Genomic DNA, 21,942 nt, shown 5'->3' on the forward strand with positions numbered 1-21,942 from the left:
CATATCAACTTCTTGTGATGAAAAACAGAAACCGTGGTGCAATTAGCATAGGCTCACAAGTGAGTTAGGGGAATGCTTTGATTCCTGTCGCCCTATCAACACTCTCCAAACAAAACACATTTTGTACTTGGTCTTCAAAAAAGCTTTCACTTGTGAATCATCATAGTTCTTATTGTTTGAGAAGACCATTTTTGCAATCTTGTACTTGCATTTCTTTTGCAAGTTGCAAACTGAACTAAAGGTATTTCACCTTAGAAGCGCATATTGTACCATAGATTAAACAGGGCTGCGCTGCCTAATTAGGTAATACTATTACAATGTACCAACACTCGATATAGGCTTCACATAAAGAGTTTCTTAGGTTTGAAAATATACTCCGAATGTCACTAGGGCATCCAGTGCAGGTATCACTCAACCTTACTGCAGACAATTTCACAAATAGTTGTTGTGGGATCTCTGTTTCAAAGTTCCAGATTTATAGATATGTCAAGTAGTTGAACTGCGCTCTCCACTTTCCTACAAATCAAATAGACAGATGGCACATAGCGTAACTCCGTATAACAAATAATATAGTCAGTGCACTCAAACACCCTTGTGAACAATGTGCTCGTGTTAGACTTGTGAATCCACTCCCATTCCAGATTGCGCTCACCAAATCGTAGCCACCTCAAAGCCAGGTGGATCTAGCGCATATTTCACAGACAAGCTCCGGGCACTTTAAATCTTCAATCTCTTTTTTATTTCCGCATCAATTCTCAGACTCATAAAATCATAAAACATAAAACAGATCATAGTGTACACTGTTTAAAATGAATGATAGCCCACGCACTAATTGCGCACTCACGTATATCTGCTTGTTATCAGGCGCATCATATGTTGTTGCAGCGGGGTCTGTCCTGGCCTCCGGGCATGAAGTAACGGCGTCCCGTATCTCTCCTGCTCTCCGTTCGCCTAGGTCCTCTCTCCCACGCGCCCTCCACAGTCAGCTGTTACCCAAACCTTCCTAGTGCAGTGACGTCAGACGTGCCGGCCGTAGCTCCGCCGGCACGTCTGTGCGTGGGCTATCATTCATTTTAAACAGTGTACACTATGATCTGTTTTATGTTTTATGATTTTATGAGTCTGAGAATTGATGCGGAAATTGTACCATAGAAGCGCTCTCCTCTTTTATCCTTTTTCTGAAATGGCCACCTGTCAAATCCCACCACTGAGAGCTGCTCTGGACGCTACCTTCCTGCCTTTGTCTGACACTGGCAGTGGATGGTTTACTTTGGACAGTGTGGCCCATTTTCAATTAACTTTATCTCCTCCGTTTTCTCCTAAATTAGATTTTCAAATTTGTCAATAAAATGCCTTTTCACCAGCAAGCAAGAAAATGCTTAAAATAGTTTGGGTAATACTTTTTCACCTCTTTTTTGGTACTTTATCTATTGCAAAGTGCTGAAATGGTATTCTAAATAGAAGATGAACAATGATCTTCTAGTAGAAAACTCAGGAGAAAAAGTTAATTGCATATGAGCCTATATCCTTTATTCCTGGTTGTAACTTAAGGCGCACATATATTTGTTTATTGTGTTTGAAAAGACGTCTGTATTAGTTGGACTTACCCGTGTGGAGCATTTAACCCTACCTGTAAAGACTTCACATTGGAGGGATTTTGGTCATTTGGCCTTTGGTCCATTTTCATGCTAAATATATTTGCATTTACATTACCTCAGAATCATTTTCATCTCATTAGGGATGCTCTGACTCTTTGAAGATCAGAACTTGCTGTTTTTGTGGTAAATGATGGTTGTTTTCTCGCTGCATGGCTATCTTACATGAATGTTGTACTTAGCCGTGTTCTTATGCATGCCAAACTACAGGTAAAATTTGTTTTAGCTTTGGGCAGAGAAGGGCAGAGTTACAGCCGCTGTTTTATGTGCTGTCATTATTGAATTACACTTTCTTTCCATCGCTATTGACACCGCAGGAGCTAAGAAATTCTTCATTAAACTCACAAACTGCAATAAAAGAAACTGAGTTTCTAGCCCTCTTATGCACTACTAAAAGTTTATTTATGACGGTTTGTGTCCTCGTAGAGTTTCCTTCACTTTTTGATCTCACCAGTTAAATAACTATAGAGATTCAAACCCTACTCAAGCTAACCAAGGGTAGTTTATTGCCTGTAGTTCTGCAAAACTTACACAACTGATTTTTCAGTGTGAGTACATTACTGAATTATGTTTTGGTACTAACAGAGCGCCTCTTTTCCTCTCTCCACAGCTTGGGTCGGCTCTCTGGCCATGGGGATGATCTTTTTGTGCTCCCCTGTTGTGAGCATCTTCACAGACCGGCTGGGCTGCAGGAAGACTTCATCTGGAGGCGCCGCGGTGGCTTTCATTGGATTGTTATCCACCTCATTTACTAAGTATGTCTATGCATATTATACACCGTATGTACACACATCCAATGTAGTATAACCAATACTATGAACAGACTGGAGGTTAGCTCTCATAATACATTGCAAAATGGGAGGAGATGCCCCAATTGTGATACAATGTGTAGTGAGTGGAGTTAAAGCGGATCCGAGATGAAATACTAACTATAACAAGTAACTTCTCTATATATCTTATCTAAAGTTTAGATAGTTTACACAACAAATCTAACTGCAAACAGCTTTAATAGAATATGATTCTTTCGTCTTGTGATACTATGACAGCAGCCATGTTGTTTGTAAACATTACACAGAGGCAGGTTTATCTGCATCTTGAGCAAAAAAACCTAATCCCTTTCCTCCTCCCTCCTCCCCTCTGCCTCTGAAATCTCTGGCTAGAAATACCTCCCCCTCCTCCTGCTCCCATGAGCCCTTGCTACTGCCAAGGCTCTCTGGAGAAGTTGTGGGCGTGGCTTGTTTAGTTTATAGGGAATTAGAGTATTAAAACAAAAACAAAAAAGTATTTGGCTTGAGAAATGCCCTATAAACAATAGGAAAGGAACCCAATTATGCAATGTGTAAAAGTTCATCTCGGATCCACTTTAAGTAATAGGAACAGTCTTACCTTGTGATAAGAGGTTAAGATATTTTTTTCTGGACACCAATAAAAAGACAACACGTGTCACGGGACCTGCCCGCTTCCTCAGGTCAATTTGGCACTCTAAAACAAATACACAGCTCAGACACTCTCGTATTGGCCTGAGGAAGCAGACTGGTCCAGTGAAACGCATTGTCTTTTTATTGGTGTATAGCAATAAAAATCTTAACCTCTCATCACATGGTAAGTCTGTTCCTATTACTTACCTCCACTCACTACACATTGCATCACAATTGTGGCATCTCCTCCCATTTTGCATTGTCTCCTACCTCTGCAACTACATCCATTTTTTTTTCTAGAGCGTGACCCATGTTGATCAACCAAGTCATCATAACCAAGTTGAGATGGTCCTTCTCCACATGCCTGAATTTGTGGTTGCCTATAACAACCCATTTTGTGAATAGTTATCTTTACATTTCCCAGAAATGCACTATTTGCGCTCCTGGTGCTCTTTTTGTCTCCTTTTTCTTACCGGTACCTGAGTTTTCAAACTAGAAAACTAATCTACCTAACCTCCTAGAATCTTATATTATATGGAAGTGATAACATTGGTCATTCAGAACTGAATGCATGTAGCAGGCTTTCTTCTCTCTACTTTTTATATAGCCTAAGCAAATTGTATGTGAATGCAAGGACCAGATAGTGATGGCACTAGGAAATATGAAGTGTAGCATAACACTATGGGAAGAGATAACACTGTGTAACTGCATAGTCACCATTCCATTTAATTTTGTGATTAACTACGCTTTCTACTTTGTAACTGTGGTAAAACTACACTGTTGCAGGGATTTTACATTACCGTAATTTCTTATTTTCTTGCATGAGTATTTTGCTGCATAGAGGAAGAGAAAAAAATGTAGATTCCTAAGACAACATTCTCACATTGTCTACTCTGCGCATCCATCTATGTGAAGAGACAGAAGGCACATCTGACAAAACAATCTGTTCACAAATAGCCACTTCTCTCTTTAGCGCTGCGTAATATGATGGCGCTTTATAAATGCAATAAATAAATCATCTTATCCAATTAAATAAAATATAATAAGGGTCAGGTCTGTAGTGTCTTGTTCCAGTTAACAGATAATTCGAAAATGTTAAACATTATAAAGAAACATAACATCTATAGACACCGTACAAAATACATACATTTATATCAGTAAATCAACTAAATAATAGACGATGCATGCATTTCCATACTTATAGGAAAGTTAAAGTACCCCTGAAATGAAAAAAGCCTTGTGTATTTAGCCTGGCACCTTCAGAGGTCTTGTTGAGTCATTCGTGGACACTTACCCTCTACTTTCCTTTATTCATTGTTATTTTTACTACAGTTCCTCTTGAAGAACTTGTCTTAGAGAGTATAGCAATGAAATTGCATGGCAAGTGTTCAGCAACTTGTGCATAATATATACATGAGTAAACTTAAAGGGGATCTTCAGCCTAAAAAACATACTGTCATTAAGTTACATTAGTTGTGTTAATTAACATAATTAGGTAATATAATCTCTTACCCACCCTGTTTTAAAAGAACAGGCGCATGTTTGTGATTTCATGGAGGCAGCCATCTTTTTCATGGGGGCAGCTATCTTTTTGGTTGAAAAGAGGTGATTGGGAGCATGAGACACAGTTCCAGCTGTCTTGTGTCCTGATCACCCTTCCCAGCTGCGCGCACTAGGCTTTAAATCTCAAATTCAAAATAAAAAAAAAACAAATTTGCGCCAAAACAGCAGAAAGAGAACAACATCAGAAATCCCACCCTGCTTTGCACAGCATCAGGGGAAAATGCCTGGGCAGTTTTCTTCTGTGCAGCTAAAAATGAGGCTTGGGTAAGAAAAAGAAAGTTCGGATGCAGTGATACTGTTAAAGAAAAACACCAAGCCTTTTTTAGTGCTGCTGAGTAGATTTTTAGTCTGGAGGTTCACTTTAACCACTTCGAGTCCCTGGGGTTTTCCCCTAAAAAAAACAGAACAATTTTCTACATTTCACACTCCTCCCATTCATTTGCCAATATCTTAATCACTACTTATCATACATAAATGATCTATACCTTGTTTTTCCCGCCACCAATCCGGCTTTCTTTGGGTGGTACTTTTTGCTAAGAATTATATTCTTTTCTATGCATTTTAAAGGGAACAAGGGGTAAAAAATGAAAAAAGTCATTCTTTCCCAGTTTTCAGCCATTATAGTTTGAAAATAAAAGTTGCTGCTGTAAGTTAAACCCACACATTTTATTTTTCCATTCGATCTGGTTTTTTCACCATTTAAAATTCAATCCTAGTACAATGCATGATTACAATAAATTATTTGGAAATAAAATGCATTTTTTTCAGTTTGTGTCTGATTTTTATTGTTGTTTTTTTCCTCGTTTATAATTCGATTCTCCCCCCAGTTAGCCAGATGTGCACCCACATATTCCTCCCTCCCCCATAGTTGGTCAGATGTTCCTCTGGATACCCCCCCCCCCCTCCCCCCAGGCAGGCCTTAGTACCCCTCCCCCCCAGCTAGCAAGATGTGGATATTTATCTATCCCCCCCCCCCAAGCTGTCTGGTTGTGGCTATTCACCCCCCCCCCCCCTCCATAGCCAGGCGTGTGTGCGTCCCTTTAACTCCCCCCCTGTTGATCCTGTGTTGCTTACCCGAGCCCCCCCACCCCCACAGAGCAGCGAGGTTTCTGTAATGCTCCCCATCCATCCCCCCCCCCCCCCCCTTGCAGAGATCGGCTGCGCAGGGAAGCTATGTCTCACCTAATCTTGTTCCTGCGGCGGCGATCGGCTCCCCTCCATTCAGTACCGCTGACAGCCTCTATGCGCAGAATGGATCGGGTCCCGGCTTGATGACGTCATTAAGCCGGGACCCGATCCATTCTGCACATAGAGGCTGTCAGCGGTACTGAATGGAGGGGAGCCGATCGCCGCCGCAGGAACAAGATTAGGTGAGACTTTTCATAGCTTCCCTGTGCCGCCGATCTCTGCAAGGGAGGGGGGGGGTTGTAATTATAGGGGATCGGGCTTAGGTGGGGGGATCGGACACCTGGGAGGGGATCCTTTATTAGTGTAGTTAGAGGGAGGGGGGTTGATGAGCCCAGGTGCATGCTAGCACGCACGCTGTGCTCATTTAAAGGGGGCAACTTATAATCACGTCATGTGGCTTTCACAAGCCACTTGCAATGACGTGATTATACTGTAGCTGGGACAGGAACTGGTTAACAGATGAACAGGCAGCACAACAGTTATGTCAGTGCACAAAGATTGCACACAAAATAATTGCATGTCCATGTGTAAAAAGCAGAATTTATTTCTCAATGTAAAATCTGTACATTATTGATGATGCCTTAAAGTGAACCCAAGGGGGGAGTGATATGGAGGCTGCCATGATTTTTTTAAACAATACAAGTTGCCTGGCAGTCTTATTAATGTTCTTGCATCAGTAGTGTCCAAGTCACAAACCTGAAACAAGCATATGGCTTATCCAGTCAGCCTTGAGTCAGAGCACCTTATCTGCATGCTTGTTCAGGGTCTATGGCTTAACGTACTAGAGACAGTGGATCAGGGTGACAGCCAGTCACCTTGCATTCTTTAAAAGAAAATAAATATGGCAGCCTCCATATCACTCTCACCTCAGTTTCCCTTTAAGCAAAAAATGTTTTGAAAAAAATCTGAGTAGCATCAACGGTTATGTTTTTTTTGCTGACAGGTCCCTGAGTGTTCGGTATTTTACTTACGGAATTCTCTTTGGATGTGGCTGTTCATTTGCATTCCAGCCCTCTCTGGTCATTCTTGGTCACTACTTCAAGAAACGCCTAGGGCTTGTAAATGGCATTGTGACTGGTGGAAGCTGTGTGTTCACAATATGCATTCCTTTCATGCTGGAGAACATGGGAAATGTCATCGGCCTGGACAACACATTTCGTGTACTCAGTGTCTTCATGTTTGTTCAGATATTCCTCTCCCTCACTTTTAAGCCTCTTTTGCCTCCACCAGCTGATCATAACCAAGAGAAGGAGGCAGGAAGAAGTAAAATCCAGCAGTGTCTTATACATATCCAGAAATACTTCAACATGCAAGTGTTCCGGAAGAAGACCTACAGAATCTGGGCTTTTGGCATTGCAACCACAGTTTTGGGATACTTTGTCCCTTATATCCACTTGGTACGTGAATAATACTGATAAAAAAAATGAACTTGTTCCCCCCCCCCCCCCCCCCCCCCCCAGTGTATAGTGTATGTATATATAGGCAATATATGGTTGATCTTGAAAATCTTTCTGAAGGCATATTTAGTGGGCTATTATAAATGAAGATATATACATCTGAACATGAACAGCCAATACATTTTGAGTTGATTGAAATGACCAATGACATCTTATTGGTTACTGTACTATGCTCATTATTCTGTGACTTATTTAGTAACTGGATGGTCTCTAAAATTTTATAAAATAAATTTGTATTTGGCTTACAGATATTTTTTCATACTGCTTTGGGAAAAAAGGTTTAAACTTGAAGCCAGCCTTAAAAAGGCTGCTAGGCCTATGCACAAGGCCTACATCAATTTCACAGTAATTACCAGAGACATTAAAATACTCATACTCAAAGTATGAATGCAACAGCCAATTCCAAGGAAAAGCCAGACTCGTTTAGTAGTTAGAATTCTGAGGACCTTGAAATTGACAATGTAGAGAAGACATAGGAGATTTATATTGCTCTTTTTTTCTCCTCGCAGACTCAAAGTGCATCAGGGCTGCAGCCACTTAGAGCATGCTCCATGGGCGACCAGGATCATTAGGGAGCCGTGCCCAAAGACTCCTCACTGTTTTACATACTGGCTTGAGCTGGGGATTTGAATCCTGGTCAAGGCTCAAATCCCACATTTAAGGCAACAACCTTACCAGTATGCTATCCAGCTCACCCAATCCTATTTATTATAGTGATCTAGTTGGTCTGACTCTTATTACAGTTACATGTCTAATTTAATTGGAGATTTTGCTGGATTTTCTCTTCTGAATGTAGTCTTTATCAGGCCTAACATAATCACTATAATTGTATATATACCATATTTATATACAAACTGCTGGTTTTCTTTTACCCAATGACTGCTCTGTCTAGTGTCAATTGTTTTGGGGGTTTTTTGTACGATCCTATGATGAAAGTGGGAATAGCCCCCAAGGTGAAACAAGGTCTTTTTACTGCAGCCTATATTCACAAAAAAATACCCGAGTTCAGCAAAATGTAATATAAATAGTAATATAAAGACCTGTTATTATGTTTTCCTTTCTCTCACCTCTATAATGCTTACATTAAACCTGCCAGGTTCTTTCAGTAATTATAATGTTTACCTCAACTTTATATACAGCAGTCGCATTTTTAAATGTTTTCTGTTTTACATTTCTGTTATTGTTGTAAATATACCGATATGTAGGTATCTCTACACAGATTTCACTGTAATCATACTATTGCCCTGATTAACACCTGTTAGAGATAAAATAAGTCTAATTATGAAATGAGAAAATTTGTTTAACTACACACAATTATCACAAACTGTAAATAGAAAACTCTTCTCTGAATGCCAGGGAGACGGACAAATAAACTATTTAAATATAGTGCATATGAAGTTTATTCCTTTGCTATGATTTTAAAAGGAACCCGAGGTAAGAGACCTATGGGGGCTGCCATATTTATTTCCTTGTAAACACTACCAGTTGCCTGGCAGTCTTGCTGATCTTTCTGGTCAGTAGAGTCTGATTCACACACCTGAAACAAGCTCGCAGCTAATCTTGTCAGATTTTTGTCATAATCTTCTGATCTGCGTGCTTGTTTAGGCCGGTTTTAATCCTGGGAGCAAACGCACAGAAAGGGGAGCGAAGCATGGGCCACCCCAAACTGGTTACAGCTCAGGGGTGGCTCCCATGCACTGCACCGCAAGGTGGGGGGGGGGGGGTACAGGCACAGACGGCTTCCCCTGAGAGGGCCATCCACCACCCACCTCCAAAGGATAGAAGTGAACCATGTTCAACACAAGATAAAAGTGTGTGCATCAAACCAAGTGGAACCTGATATATCTGGCTTTGCAAACTTGGCCTAATTGGCTTAATCAAGAGGCATTGCTCAGAATATGCAGAGTCTTTTGACTAATTACACCACAAAACTTTGCCCTGCGGGGATTAGTCAGCGCGCCTGAAACAAGCTCGCAGCTAATCTTGTCAGATTTTTTTCATAAACTTCTGGTCTGTGTGCTTGTTTAGGCCGGTTTTATACTTGGCCATTGTATTTTGTGGTGCGAAGGTCCGCCCACATCGCACCACTATGCACAAATAATCATTCAAATGACCCTGCAGCAGAGTGCACCCACAGGGTCATATGCATAGCGCAGCACACCCCTCGCTGTGACTTAATCCCTGCTGGTCAGGAAGTACGTCGCTGGGATTCCAACGGTAATGCACTGTTGACTTTGCAGCAGCTCGGTGGCTGATCAAGCACTTCCGTCGCAATATCGTTAATGTTCTAGGCCGCATTGCATTGTCGTTTCATTATCCTGTGCTAAAACAGGGTAATGCAATGCACACTTGCTTAACAATGTGCATTGTTATAAAAGGGAATAAATGTCAGCCTTCATATGTATCTCACTTCAGGTTCCCTTCAGTCCTGTTTCAAAATGTCCAACCACTCAGCACAGGTAACATAACCAGCTCTGCCTACAGGTTTCTTTCCTGTACATTTACGGAGAATGCACTGATCACAGCGAGGAGTAGCAGCACAGTGAAGAATAGTCACTCTTTTTTACCTTCTTATAGCTACGTTCTAACTGATAAACTTAACAATACAGCAGAGCACGACTAGCTTGGACCATCGGAGCACACACTGCACTTTTCCGCATGTGATCCGGCTGCAGATGGGAACTGAGCCTTACACTCTTGTCTGCTGAATGCCACATTATGTGAAGTCACATAGGCTGCATAGCTGTTGGAGACCTGGCACATGGTTTACAGTTCCCTAGATTTGGAGGTGATATCAAGGATGTTTAAAGCCTTATACACCCATACAATTTTGATTGGCGAATGACTGGCCAATTTTACCCCCTCCATGTAATATGAAGGCCAACAGATTTTGAATGCTATGAACAGATTGGGTAGGTAATTTATCACACTACATGGAAGTGGTAAAATTGGATGTGTGCACCAGGCTTAACACACATTGAACAGTGCTGATCAACCTTTTCCGTTGCACAAAAACTCAACATTTTTTAACCTTACTGATACTCTATAGTCTGATTTCATTACAAAGGTCTTCAGGCACCCATAGATAGGGAGTTCTGTCAGGTCTTGCATATGTTCTGAGATCCTGCAGCTGGGGGTCCCAGTGTGTTGCTAAACTGATTTATTTGGGTGACAGTAGCATATCTTTATATAGCTGTTAGTAATGCAATTACTATATTTTGCACTGTCTTGCAAATGTGACAAAGTTATTAGTAGGTGGTATTGCTGGAGGTATTGTTTTTATGATAAACATTACATAGTTACATAGTTATTTTGGTTGAAAAAAGACATGCGTCCATCGAGTTCAACCAGTACAAAGTACAACTCCAGCCTGCTCTCTCACATATCCCTGTTGATCCAGAGGAAGGCGAAAAAACCCTTACAAGGCATGGTCCAATTAGCCTCAAAAGGGAAAAATTCCTTCCCGACTTCAAATGTCAATCAGATAAAATCCCTGGATCAACATCATTAGGCATTACCTAGTAATTGTAGCCATGGATGTCTTTCAACGCAAGGAAAGCATCTAAGCCCCCTTTAAATGCAGGTATAGAGTTTGCCATAACGACTTCCTGTGACAATGCATTCCACATCTTAATCACTCTTACTGTAAAGAACCCTTTCCTAAATAAATGGCTAAAACGTTTTTCCTCCATGCGCAGATCATGTCCTCTAGTCCTTTGAAAAGGCCTAGGGACAAAAAGCTCATCTGCCAAGCTATTATATTGCCCTCTGATGTATTTATACATGTTAATTAGATCTCCTCTAAGGCGGCTTTTCTCTAGACTAAATAAAGCCAGTTTATCTAACCTTTCTTGGTAAGCGAGACCTTCCATCCCACGTATCAATTTTGTTGCTAGTCTCTGCACCTGCTCTAAAACTGCAATATCTTTTTGTAATGTGGTGCCCAGAACTGAATTCCATATTCCAGATGTGGCCTTACTAGAGAATTAAACAGGGGCAATATTATGCTAGCATCTCGAGTTTTTATTTCCCTTTTAATGCATCCCAAAATTTTGTTAGCTTTAGCTGCAGCGGCTTGGTATTGAGTATGATTATTTAATTTGTTGTCGTTGAGTACTCCTAAGTCCTTCTCCAAGTTTGATGTCCCCAACTGTATCCCATTTATTTTGTATGGTGCTAGACCATTGGTACGACCAAAATGCATGACTTTACATTTTTCAACATTGAATTTCATCTGCCATTTATGTGCCCATATAGCCATCCTATCCAGATCCTGTTGCAATATGACACTATCTTCCTGAGAGTTGATGATTCTGCACAATTTTGTATCATCTGCAAAAATAGCAACATTGCTCACTACTGCATCTACTAGGTCATTAATAAATAAATTGAAGAGCACTGGACCCAGTACAGACCCCTGTGGGACCCCACTGCTAACACTCTGCCATTTTGAGTACGATCCATTGACCACAACTCTCTGTTTTCTGTCCATTAGCCAGTTCCCTATCCATGCACACAGACTCTTCCGCAGTCCTTGCATCCTCAACTTTTGCACCAGACTTTTGTGGGGAACAGTGTCGAAGTCCTTTGCAAAGTCCAAGTATATCACATCTACAGCATTCCCAATATCCATATTAGCATTCACTACCTCATAAAAGCTGAGCATGTTAGTCAAACAGGACCTGTCTTTAGTAAACCCATGTTGATGCTGAAAAATAAGATCATTTTCTACTATGAAGTCATGTATAGTATCTCTTAGTAACCCCTCAAATAGTTTGCATACAACTGATGTTAAGCTTACAGGTCTATAATTTCCTGGATCTGATTTTTTGCCCTTCTTAAATAATGGGAAAACGTGGGCTGTACGCCAATCCACTGGGACTCTGCCAGTTGAAAGAGAGTCACAAAAGATAAGATAAAGGGGTTTATCTATAACTGAACTTAATTCCCTTAGGACCCGAGGATGCATGCCATCCGGGCCAGGTGCCTTGTCTATTTTTAATTTATTTAGTCTTGCCTTCACTTCTTCCTGCGTTAAGTATTTAATATTACAGTTAGAAGATTGAGACTCTTCTACCTCTATAATTTGCAACAGTACTGTTTCCTTTGTGAAGACAGAAGCAAAGAAAGCATTTAATAACTCTGCCTTACCTTGGTCATCCACCATTGAGTTCCCACCCTCATCCTTTAGGAGTCCTATACAGTCAACATTTCTTTTTTTTAGAGTTGATGTACTTGTAAAACTTTTTTGGGTTAGATTTGATATCCCTAGCGATTTGATTTTCAGCTTCGATCTTTGCCAGCCTAATTTATTTTTTACAATTTTTATTGCACTCCTTATAATTGCTTAGTGCAGCCTCGGTCCCCTCCTGTTTTAGGACCTTATAGGCATTCTTTTTCCTCTTCATTTTATCCCTAACCTTTCTATTCATCCATAGAGGCCTTTTTTTATTCCTAGACATTTTGTTTCCATATGGGATATACATAGTACAATATTGATTGAGAATAAGTTTAAAAGCTTGCCATTTCCCTTCAGTGTCCTCCCCTTGTAGTACATTATCCCAGTTCACCAAACTTAGTGCCTGCCTAATTTGATTGAAATTTGCTTTTCTAAAATTCATAGTTTTAGTGGTCCCGCTGCCCCGTGGCCTATCAGTCACCAGATCAAACGTTATCATGCACCTGCACATTTGATACATTATCTAGTCTATTAGAAATGATCAGATCCAGTAACTCATTCCCCCTAGTTGGTTCCGTTACCATTTGAGTCAAGTAATTGTCCTGTAGTGCTGCCAGAAATCTGCTGCTTTTACCAGAATGGGTAGCCTAAATACCCCAGTCAATGTCTGGAAAGTTGAAGTCGCCCATAACTATGACCTCATTTTTACTTGCAGCTTTTTCAATCTGCTGTAGTAATCACAGTTCTGCAGCTTCATTAATATAAGGTGGTCTATAGCATACCCCAATAAGCAATTGGCAACTTTTATTTCCACCATGAATATTTACCCAAACGGACTCCACATCTTCGCAATCTTCTTCCATATCATCGTTAAGGATAGCTGTAAAATAATTCTTACTAAAGAGACAAACCCCTCCACCTTTTTTCCCTGTTCTATCCCTCCTAAACACATTGTATCCTTTTAAATTAGCTATCCAGTCATGGCTTTCATCCATCCATGTCTCGGTTATTCCCACAATGTCATAGCCTTTGTCATTCAGAATGAACTCTAGTTCGTCTATTTTATTTGCAAGGCTCCGAGCATTGGTTACCATGCACTTTATATTTTTACCACCACATTTACCAATTTTGTTTACATGAAATGGGCTACTTTAAGTTTTACCAACCTCCTTAATCTTTACACTGTCCCCACCCCCCTCTCCACCCCCCATAATTTTAGGCTCCCACTGTCTTTTTACCTTACCTTGTCTACATATTGAGACTTTATCCTCCCACATTGAAGAAGCCTATAATAATTTTGCTATCAGAACTCTACACATGTATTTACACCTGTGCCCATAGACCTCAAAGTCGCAGGAGATTGCATGGACAGACTCTGTATTTCTGACAGTTGTTAGCAGGTACGGTCAGCAGTGGTGCTGTCGCAAGACATTTATTTTGGGTAAAAGCCATAAAGGGCAGGCTCATTAGTAGTTGGACAAGATTTCCATAAACAAGAAAACATTCTTAGCATCACATGACCCAGAAGTAATAATACATCAACAAACTGGTGAATGCTAAAACAGCAGGGATTACATGGCATTATTGGGGTTCATTTTGGCTCCTGTGGCGTTGCATACTGTATTTACAATTTTACCTTCTTGAAACAGAATATGTTTGCATTTGGCATGGTGGCAGATCTGTCTGTATTCTTTTTGGTCCTTTACAGAAATCCTGATGGTTCTGGTTTTCCATAACATAACTGGGTACTTTCTAACCTCTATCTGCTAAGTCCTACCATAAAGCTATATCAATGTATTATTTGCCCTGTATGACACCCAAAGCAGCCTGACATTTGCTAGCTGGTTTGTATTGCTTAGTACATTTTTTTTTATACTGTAGAGGTGCTTTAAACCAGTATTCACTGGTTTAGGAAGAGAACATTTTTAAATTTTGTATAGCTTTTTAATAGAAGAGATTTATAGATTCCGTTTGTCTTCTTCTGGTTGTCCATAACATAACTGGGCATCTGTATCAGATGTTCAATAAAATGTAATCCCATTCACGGTTTTTTTTTTGCATACATGTTTATCTCACCTGAAGAGGTGATTCATGGGGGAAAAAAATCATTAAGCAATGTATGAGGGTGGGTTTTCCATCTTCATGCTGTCCATGTATGCTTTACTCGGCACACCATTTTGCTTTATTGGCAATGCAATCTGGTATTTTTTGCTGTGTGCCATAATAATATATCATACCTGTATATTAACATCATTGAATTGCTTTAGAGCATCCTACATTCTATGAGCATTTAAATAGTTTTCACATTTATGTATTTTTTATCTCTCACTGTTTCATAGATAAAGTTTGTAGAACAACGGTTTCAAGACAGGAAAGGAAACTGGGTCCTGTTGGTGTGTATTGGAGCTATGTCTGGTGTTGGTCGTCTTGCTTCTGGCAAGATCGGAGACTGCATTCCAGGACTGAAAAAAATCTACCTGCAGGTATTGAATTTAGTATTCTGCTTAATCTGTAAGCCGACGTTAGATAATCATGATCCAGTCTAGTTATTTCCTGATAAACTAACAAGCGCAAAGTTTATACAAATGTTACTTCACATCTTTCATTGCTGATTTCTCTATTATTCCTGCAGAACAGGAAGGTCTCCTGTTCTTTCCCTCCTAGGAGGAATATGTGCATACACCTGAGCTGTACATGCATAATCGTACGCTGACCTTTGCTTAGAAGGTAACATGATAGTCCGATAATGCTTTGTATATACAACAACCATCCTGCAATGTTTATGAGCTTGGCTTCATCCAAACATCACTGCTGTTTATATTAGTGACAAGATCAGAATAGTACTTTGTAGTAATAAGAAACTCCTACAGAGATCATTGCATCAATTTGCAATGTGTTTACAACTGCAAAAATACGTTTTTCTTAGGTTTGCCACAATTCTTTGAAAAGATGAGCATGAAATGTCTTCCTTCCATGTATACGTCTTCATATATTTAATGCCCAAACTATTCCATTAAAACATCTTCATCAGCCTGTGGAGAGCAGAAAGTCAAGGTATGGAGTGTTGATTTTATTCACTACTACAATCATTTTACTTTTGTTTTAAAGTAGGAAATATAACATACAGTAAATCCAGAAAGTATTCACAGCGCATCACTTTTTCCACATTTTGTTATGTTACAGCCTTATTCCAAAATGGATTGAATTCATTTTTTTCTCAGAATTCTACACACAACACCCCATAATGACAATGTGAAAAATATTTACTTGAGGTTTTGGCAAATTTATTAACAATTAAAAAAAACAACAGATAAACCACATGTACTTAAAGGGACACTTAAGCCAGGAATAAAAAAATTAGTTTTACTTGCCTGATGTTTCTACCAGCTGTCCCGTGCCCTCGCAGTCACTCACGGAGCCTCAGGTCTCCTGCCGCCAGCTAGTTTCGTTTTTGCTGACAGGGAGTCGGCAGGCTTTCTGCGCCTGCACAGGCCTGGCCATGTGTAGCCTTCTTCATGTTCCCGTCCTCAATAGTGTCCTACACAGGTGCAGGACCCTAGTGCGGACGGAAATGCGAAGAAAAATGCACGTGGCGGCGGGGGACTGGAGGTTCCGTGAGTGACTGCGAGGGCACGGGATGGCTGGAGGGGGCTGGTAGAAGCCCCAGGAAAGTAAAACTGATTTTTTATTCCTGACTTAAAGAGAATCTGTACTGTGAAAATCTTACATAAATAAACGTACCAGCCTGTTTGTTGTCTTCTCCTAGCCCCCTCTGTGACATTTTCGCTGCTCCAGCTGCTTTCCTGGTGATAAAATCACTGTTTTATTCATTGTTTTTGTAAACAATGAAGATGGCCACCAAATAGGAAATACATCATCAGAGCAGGTGCCCGTTTGCAGAAGCTCCTCTCAAATGTGACTTGATTGTAGGAATGTTGCTCCCACATGTTGCCTTAGTTGCTTGTCTGAGCTCTGCACTGATCTCTCTGCACTCACAGCTCTTTGAAATGTCTCAGCTCCACGAGCCTTGCAGAGACGCTGGCTGTGAGCAGAGACAGCCTATGACTCATACACACACACACAGGAGAGCCTGCAGGGGGTGTGCATAACTTCTCCCTATCACAGCAGAGCAAGTGCATTCCTCTTTGTCTCAACAAGACTTGACAAGAAAATAAGATTAGATCTATTACAGAACAGTGCAACTAGAAAAGGCTGCAGTAATCCAGACCACATTAGAACAGGTATAGGAACTTATAGGTAGAAGAAATAAGGCTGAACATTTTGTTACAGAGTTTCTTAAAGTGTCCCTTTAACTATTCACAGTCTTGGCCATGAAGCTCAAAATTGATTTCAGTCACATTGTGTTTCCACTGATCATCCTTGAAAAAGTGGTGCGTTGTGAAATCCTTCCCGATGCACTGTATGAATATTTCATATATTCGATGTGCATCCAGCAGGTGTCATAAAGATCTTTAAATTAAAATAGAGCATAAAAAGTGAACCGGTCCACATTTTCCAAGACAGACAATTTTCATACATAGATAAATACTGTAATAGTCTCAGTCAAACTTCCGCCCCTCCCCAGCCTAAGCAGCTTGATGCAAATTATTCTGAACCAAGCAGCAATAGCAGTAGCCCTGTTCCAAGAGCCAGCTGTTAGCTCCTTCAGCTGAGCTACATTGAATTATGTCAGATTAAATCCGTATACTGAATGTCTAGCTGTAAAAGCCACATCTTGACAATCTGGACAGTTCATCCTCTGCACTTTCTGATGTGAATCAGACTATCAGCTGTTCCTAAGCCCTTGCTCAACAATAATTCCCTGTCTTTTCTCTAGTGCAATTATCACTTAAAGAGACTCCGTAACAAAAATTGCATCCTGTTTTTTATCATCCTACAAGTTCCAAAAGCTATTCTAATGTGTTCTGGCTTACTGCAGCTCGTTCTACTATCACCATCTCTGTAATAAATCAACTTATCTCTCTCTTGTCAGACTTGTCAGCCTGTGTCTGGAAGGCTGCCAAGTTCTTCAGTGTTGTGGTTCTGTGATGCATCTCCCACCTCCAGGCCCCTCTCTGCACACTGCCTGTGTATAATTTAGATTAGGGCAGCTTCTCTCTTCTCTCTTATCTTTTACAAGCTGGATAAATCCTCCTCTGAGCTGGCTGGGCTTTCACATACTGAGGAATTACATACAGGCAGAGCTGTCTGCACTCTGCAGGAAGAAACAGCCTGACACTTCAGTGGAAGATAGCTGCAGGGGGAAATAAACACACAAATGATCTCTTGAGATTCAAAAGGAAGGGTGTATACAGCCTGCTTGTGTATGAATGTACTTTCTATGTGTGGACATACTGTACATCAACCTACTTCCTGTTTTGGTGGCCATTTTGTTTGTTTATAAACAAACTTTTTAAAACTGTTTTTAACCACTTTTAATGCGGCGAGGAGCGGCTAAATTGTGACAGAGGGTAATAGGAGATGTCCCCTAACGCACTGGTATGTTTACTTTTGTGCGATTTTAACAATACAGATTCTCTTTAAGCCTCGTACACATGCTAGATGAGACTCTACCAAAGTGGATAATAATGACTACTAAACTTTGTGCGGCCCAGGCCACATTACTGACATTCCCTCCTCTCTCCAACCCCCCCTTCCTTTTCATCAGCATGTAATACGCTGGCACGTCCTGGTGGCTTGTCATGTGACACCCTGTTGCCATGGAAATGCGACACATGAAGTAGTGAGTAGGTGAGTTTTAACCTCCGCTAATCGCCCGCTCGCAACTCTGCAGGGAGGGAGGGGGGAAACAGAGGAATAAGGCCCGGGGGCAGTAGATTGCCCAGCGTTGATCTAGCTTGTGTACAGTGGGTACCGACGGCTTGGCTAGCAATCAGATTGATTTGCACGAGCAACGGTTGAGAGCCCTGTTCTCCCCACTTACCATGCCCGCTGCGGGACGTCCCTTCTGGCCCAATCCATCTGCCCTCCACCATCCACTGCACTAGCAACAGAAGACCTTGCTAGCTGCAGGCTAGCAACGCGACTGCACAATCACGCTCAAGGGACCGGGTGCTGATTTATGATGGGTGGCGTGCCTTGTACATGTGTATGTGAGGCTTTGATCCTATAGCATCAACATGTTTGTCCACAGTGTTTTACAGAGTACATTGAACAATTCCTATCACTGACTGTCCCTGATCGGTGCTCATAATCTCGTATTCCTGCAGCATTTTAAGACCAATTTGATCCAGTCACTGTGTTTTTGAGGAAACCAGAGCACCCAGAGGAAACCCACTGACTCGCTGGTAAAATGTGCAAACTCCATGCAGATTGTATTATGACCAGGAATGAATCTGGGACTCAAGTGCTGTAAGAGGACCATGTAGCCACTGTGTTGCACTGTTTACATTTATCCCACTGTCTTGTAGAATAAATGTAAAATGTGGTTAGTAGGCAGTGTGACAAAAGTACAGCAGTATACTGGAGCATACACAGGCAATAACTGCTTGGTTGTTTAGCGCTGCAGAAACCATAGCAACCATTTTTTGTTGGGATCTGGTGCAAATCAGGATAATGAGTCACCCCGGCTATGCAGATGTCTGTGACTGCTTGTGAGCTTTTGTTCTTTGATGAGCTATTATCCTGCTTAGAATTTAGTTTTGGGCTGTATTTTTTAACACATGAAAATCCCTGGATGGTTACTTTCTGTAGGAACACTTGTGGTCGGAAGTAATGCATAAAGCAAGGCATGTTTGTACACATGATACATCTGGGTTTTAAAACACAGCTGCCGATGAAACAAATTGTTTACAAAAATAAATGTTTTGTACAAAAGCAGTTATCTGATCAGCGGTTTCCTCCTGATCTGTGGCTTTTAGAACATTACCACCTTTATAAGTACAGTATGGCAATGAATGGTATTTCAGGATGTTGTTTATTACAGAACTGCGATTTCACAGAATATCAGCATTAAATTGTGATGCTCTAATGGGAATAGGGGACGGTTCATTTCCAGAGCATAGGAGGAAAAAAAATAGATGAAAAACCTCTGTCTATGCAGATGTAGAACAGCTGCACCAAGTATAGCTTATTTTTATACTCCGCATGAGTGTTGCCAGTCTTGTAACTACTGTGTTATTTGAATTCAAGTGTACTTATAGTGCATGGACAGCTTCCAAAATCATCTGCACATCAGCTGTGCCCTCCTCCAGACACACACCCACAAGGCAGATGTTGCATGTTTACCAAAAAAAGTTGTGATTGTGTGGCCCCTCAGCATCTCTTTAGTAGCCTGTAAGAACCCCTTTTGGGAGTTAATCTTCCAGGACCAGAGACCTAGCAGCATAAAGAATCTGGGCCATGCTTTATGTATGCTCTGGCTGCTATCTCTGGAAGCTAGAGGGCGCAACTTGATAATTACAGACCTATGTGTACTGCTTGTCCATAAAAGTCAATGAGAAGCCTGTACACAACTTCCTACACTAAGGTGCGGCTGGAGGGAGCTGAGCATGATACGGGGTAGTGTATGGACCAATATACAGAGAATACCTTTTTCAGTTACCTGCCATGCACAAGATACCACAGTCTGTTTTGTAAACGATTATCCTGTATTTTAGCAGCATTAGTGGTTTTTATTGCTGTCTGCGTGGTAGGTTGGTGAGCATATTTTGGAGTGGAAAGGTTTATATGAGTAGCTGTCAGTCTAGTTCTAGGTACAGAAGTAGTACATCTATTCCCTGTATTATAAAGGCACTGCAAACACTTCTGTGCAGCTGTCTTCAGACCATGACAAATCAGGAACTTAAGGCAAACCTGAACTGAAAATGGAGTTATGAGATAACTAATTGTAAGTATAGCAGCAACATAAATTAATTCCTCCCTGCTGGCTCATATTCTTATTTTCAATTCAAAGGTTAAATCTGATCTCTGAAATTTGTATAGCATGTATTTCAGTGGGATATAAAGACTATTAATTCTTTTTGCTGGAAGCTGAATGAACAAAACATCTAAGCCGGCCATACATAACTCAATGTATGGCCAGATCAACAGTTAGATAGATCCCTCTCTGATCGGATCTATTGCCTGTTGCACACTGTGCAGTTATTTTCCCCCTGTGCTCATGCTCAATTTAAAAGACTCTCTGCCAGGGTGACAAAAAAGTGTTCCTTGCGCTTTCAACTCCAGGAAGCCTTGACCAATCACATCCAATGAGTCTCTAGTCCACACCAGGCAAACACAGTTTATGCTGCTCCAAGTTAGGGAGTGTGCAAAAAGTATCTAAAAAAGAAGGAGCGCTCTAAGTGCGTTACCCAGGATGAGACTTTTATTGCGCTTAAAAGTGATTACTTACAGAAATGAAGATTAAAAACGCTTATCAGCGGGTGGGCTACCCGCTACACCCCTCAGCGGCAAGGCTGCACGCGCTGTGGCCAGCAGCAGCGTGTCCGATGTACCAGGAAGCTCGTCTTGCGAGGCGGTGGGCGGGGCCTAGAATCGTGATGCGTGTGACGTCATGACGCGTTTCGGCGCTCTGCGCCTTCATCAGATGACGTCACGCGTACAGGGAGGCGGATTTATATCCGCATAGATGCCGTAGTTATGGCAACAAGTGGGGAAGATTAAAACAAACTTTATTGTTCGTGCACAGTGTGCGCAAGCTAGTCAGCTTGCTGTGTCGTTCGGGGATACACTGCTACGGATTCAACCTGGCTCACAGCGCGTGCCCCTAGAGTACTTTATAAATTTTACAAATTTTACAGTGATGCAGTTAAGACAATATTGTAAAATCGACAAATATATAGCAACATATTAAAAAATAATAATACATTTTTTAAAAAGCATGATATAAATATATAGCAACCTATTATAGACAGAAAACACCTAATATAATTTAGTTATTGCAAGAATTATATTCTCTGAACCCAAAGCGTGCCAGATATTATTACTATTATAGATCCACGGAAAATAAAATAAAAATACAAATCAAAAATAAAAAGTTATAAGAACCTATTTGACAGCCCTTCTATTTATATGCGGATCTGGTGCATCCATGACATTGGTTCTGAGATGTACGGCTGACGGAAAATTTTGGTGATGGGATTGACATATCATAATGGAATACCAATAAATGGATGGGCTTGGATAGGCGGGGAAGGGGGGGGGGGGGAAGAAAAGGGAAAGGGGTTCAGGGAGGGGGGGGGGGGAGGGGAGGGGGAATGCAAGGATTTTGTAGCCCACAACAACAATCGCACAGTGAATACTAAATGATTATTTATGTGTGTGCACAAAAACCCACCATGTAATCAGTTCTGCCATTGGGCTAATGGAACTGGCTACATACGGACATGGGATCACACTGTTCAACCATTATGAATTAAATAGACAGCTTTAACCGGAAATATATGGAATACTATGAGAAGTATGACCAATTCCTACTATGGACAATATCTATCTCATGGGTACTCACCACCCTCATCTAG

General features: G+C 41.0%; 1 protein-coding gene across 1 annotated transcript in view; it reads left to right on the top strand.

Annotated features, from left to right (window-relative positions):
• SLC16A2 (solute carrier family 16 member 2) overlaps nucleotides 1–21,942 on the top strand; it is a 323,980-nt gene that overhangs the window by 252,470 nt on the left and 49,568 nt on the right. Inside the window, exons 2-4 of the mRNA XM_068247576.1 lie at nucleotides 2,266–2,410; nucleotides 6,768–7,221; nucleotides 14,800–14,943. Coding sequence (XP_068103677.1) covers nucleotides 2,266–2,410; nucleotides 6,768–7,221; nucleotides 14,800–14,943 — 743 coding nt within the window. The remainder of the gene's footprint in view (nucleotides 1–2,265; nucleotides 2,411–6,767; nucleotides 7,222–14,799; nucleotides 14,944–21,942) is intronic.

The sequence above is a fragment of the Hyperolius riggenbachi genome, chromosome 8, assembly GCF_040937935.1.
Source record: "Hyperolius riggenbachi isolate aHypRig1 chromosome 8, aHypRig1.pri, whole genome shotgun sequence".
Taxonomy (NCBI): Eukaryota; Metazoa; Chordata; class Amphibia; order Anura; family Hyperoliidae; genus Hyperolius; species Hyperolius riggenbachi.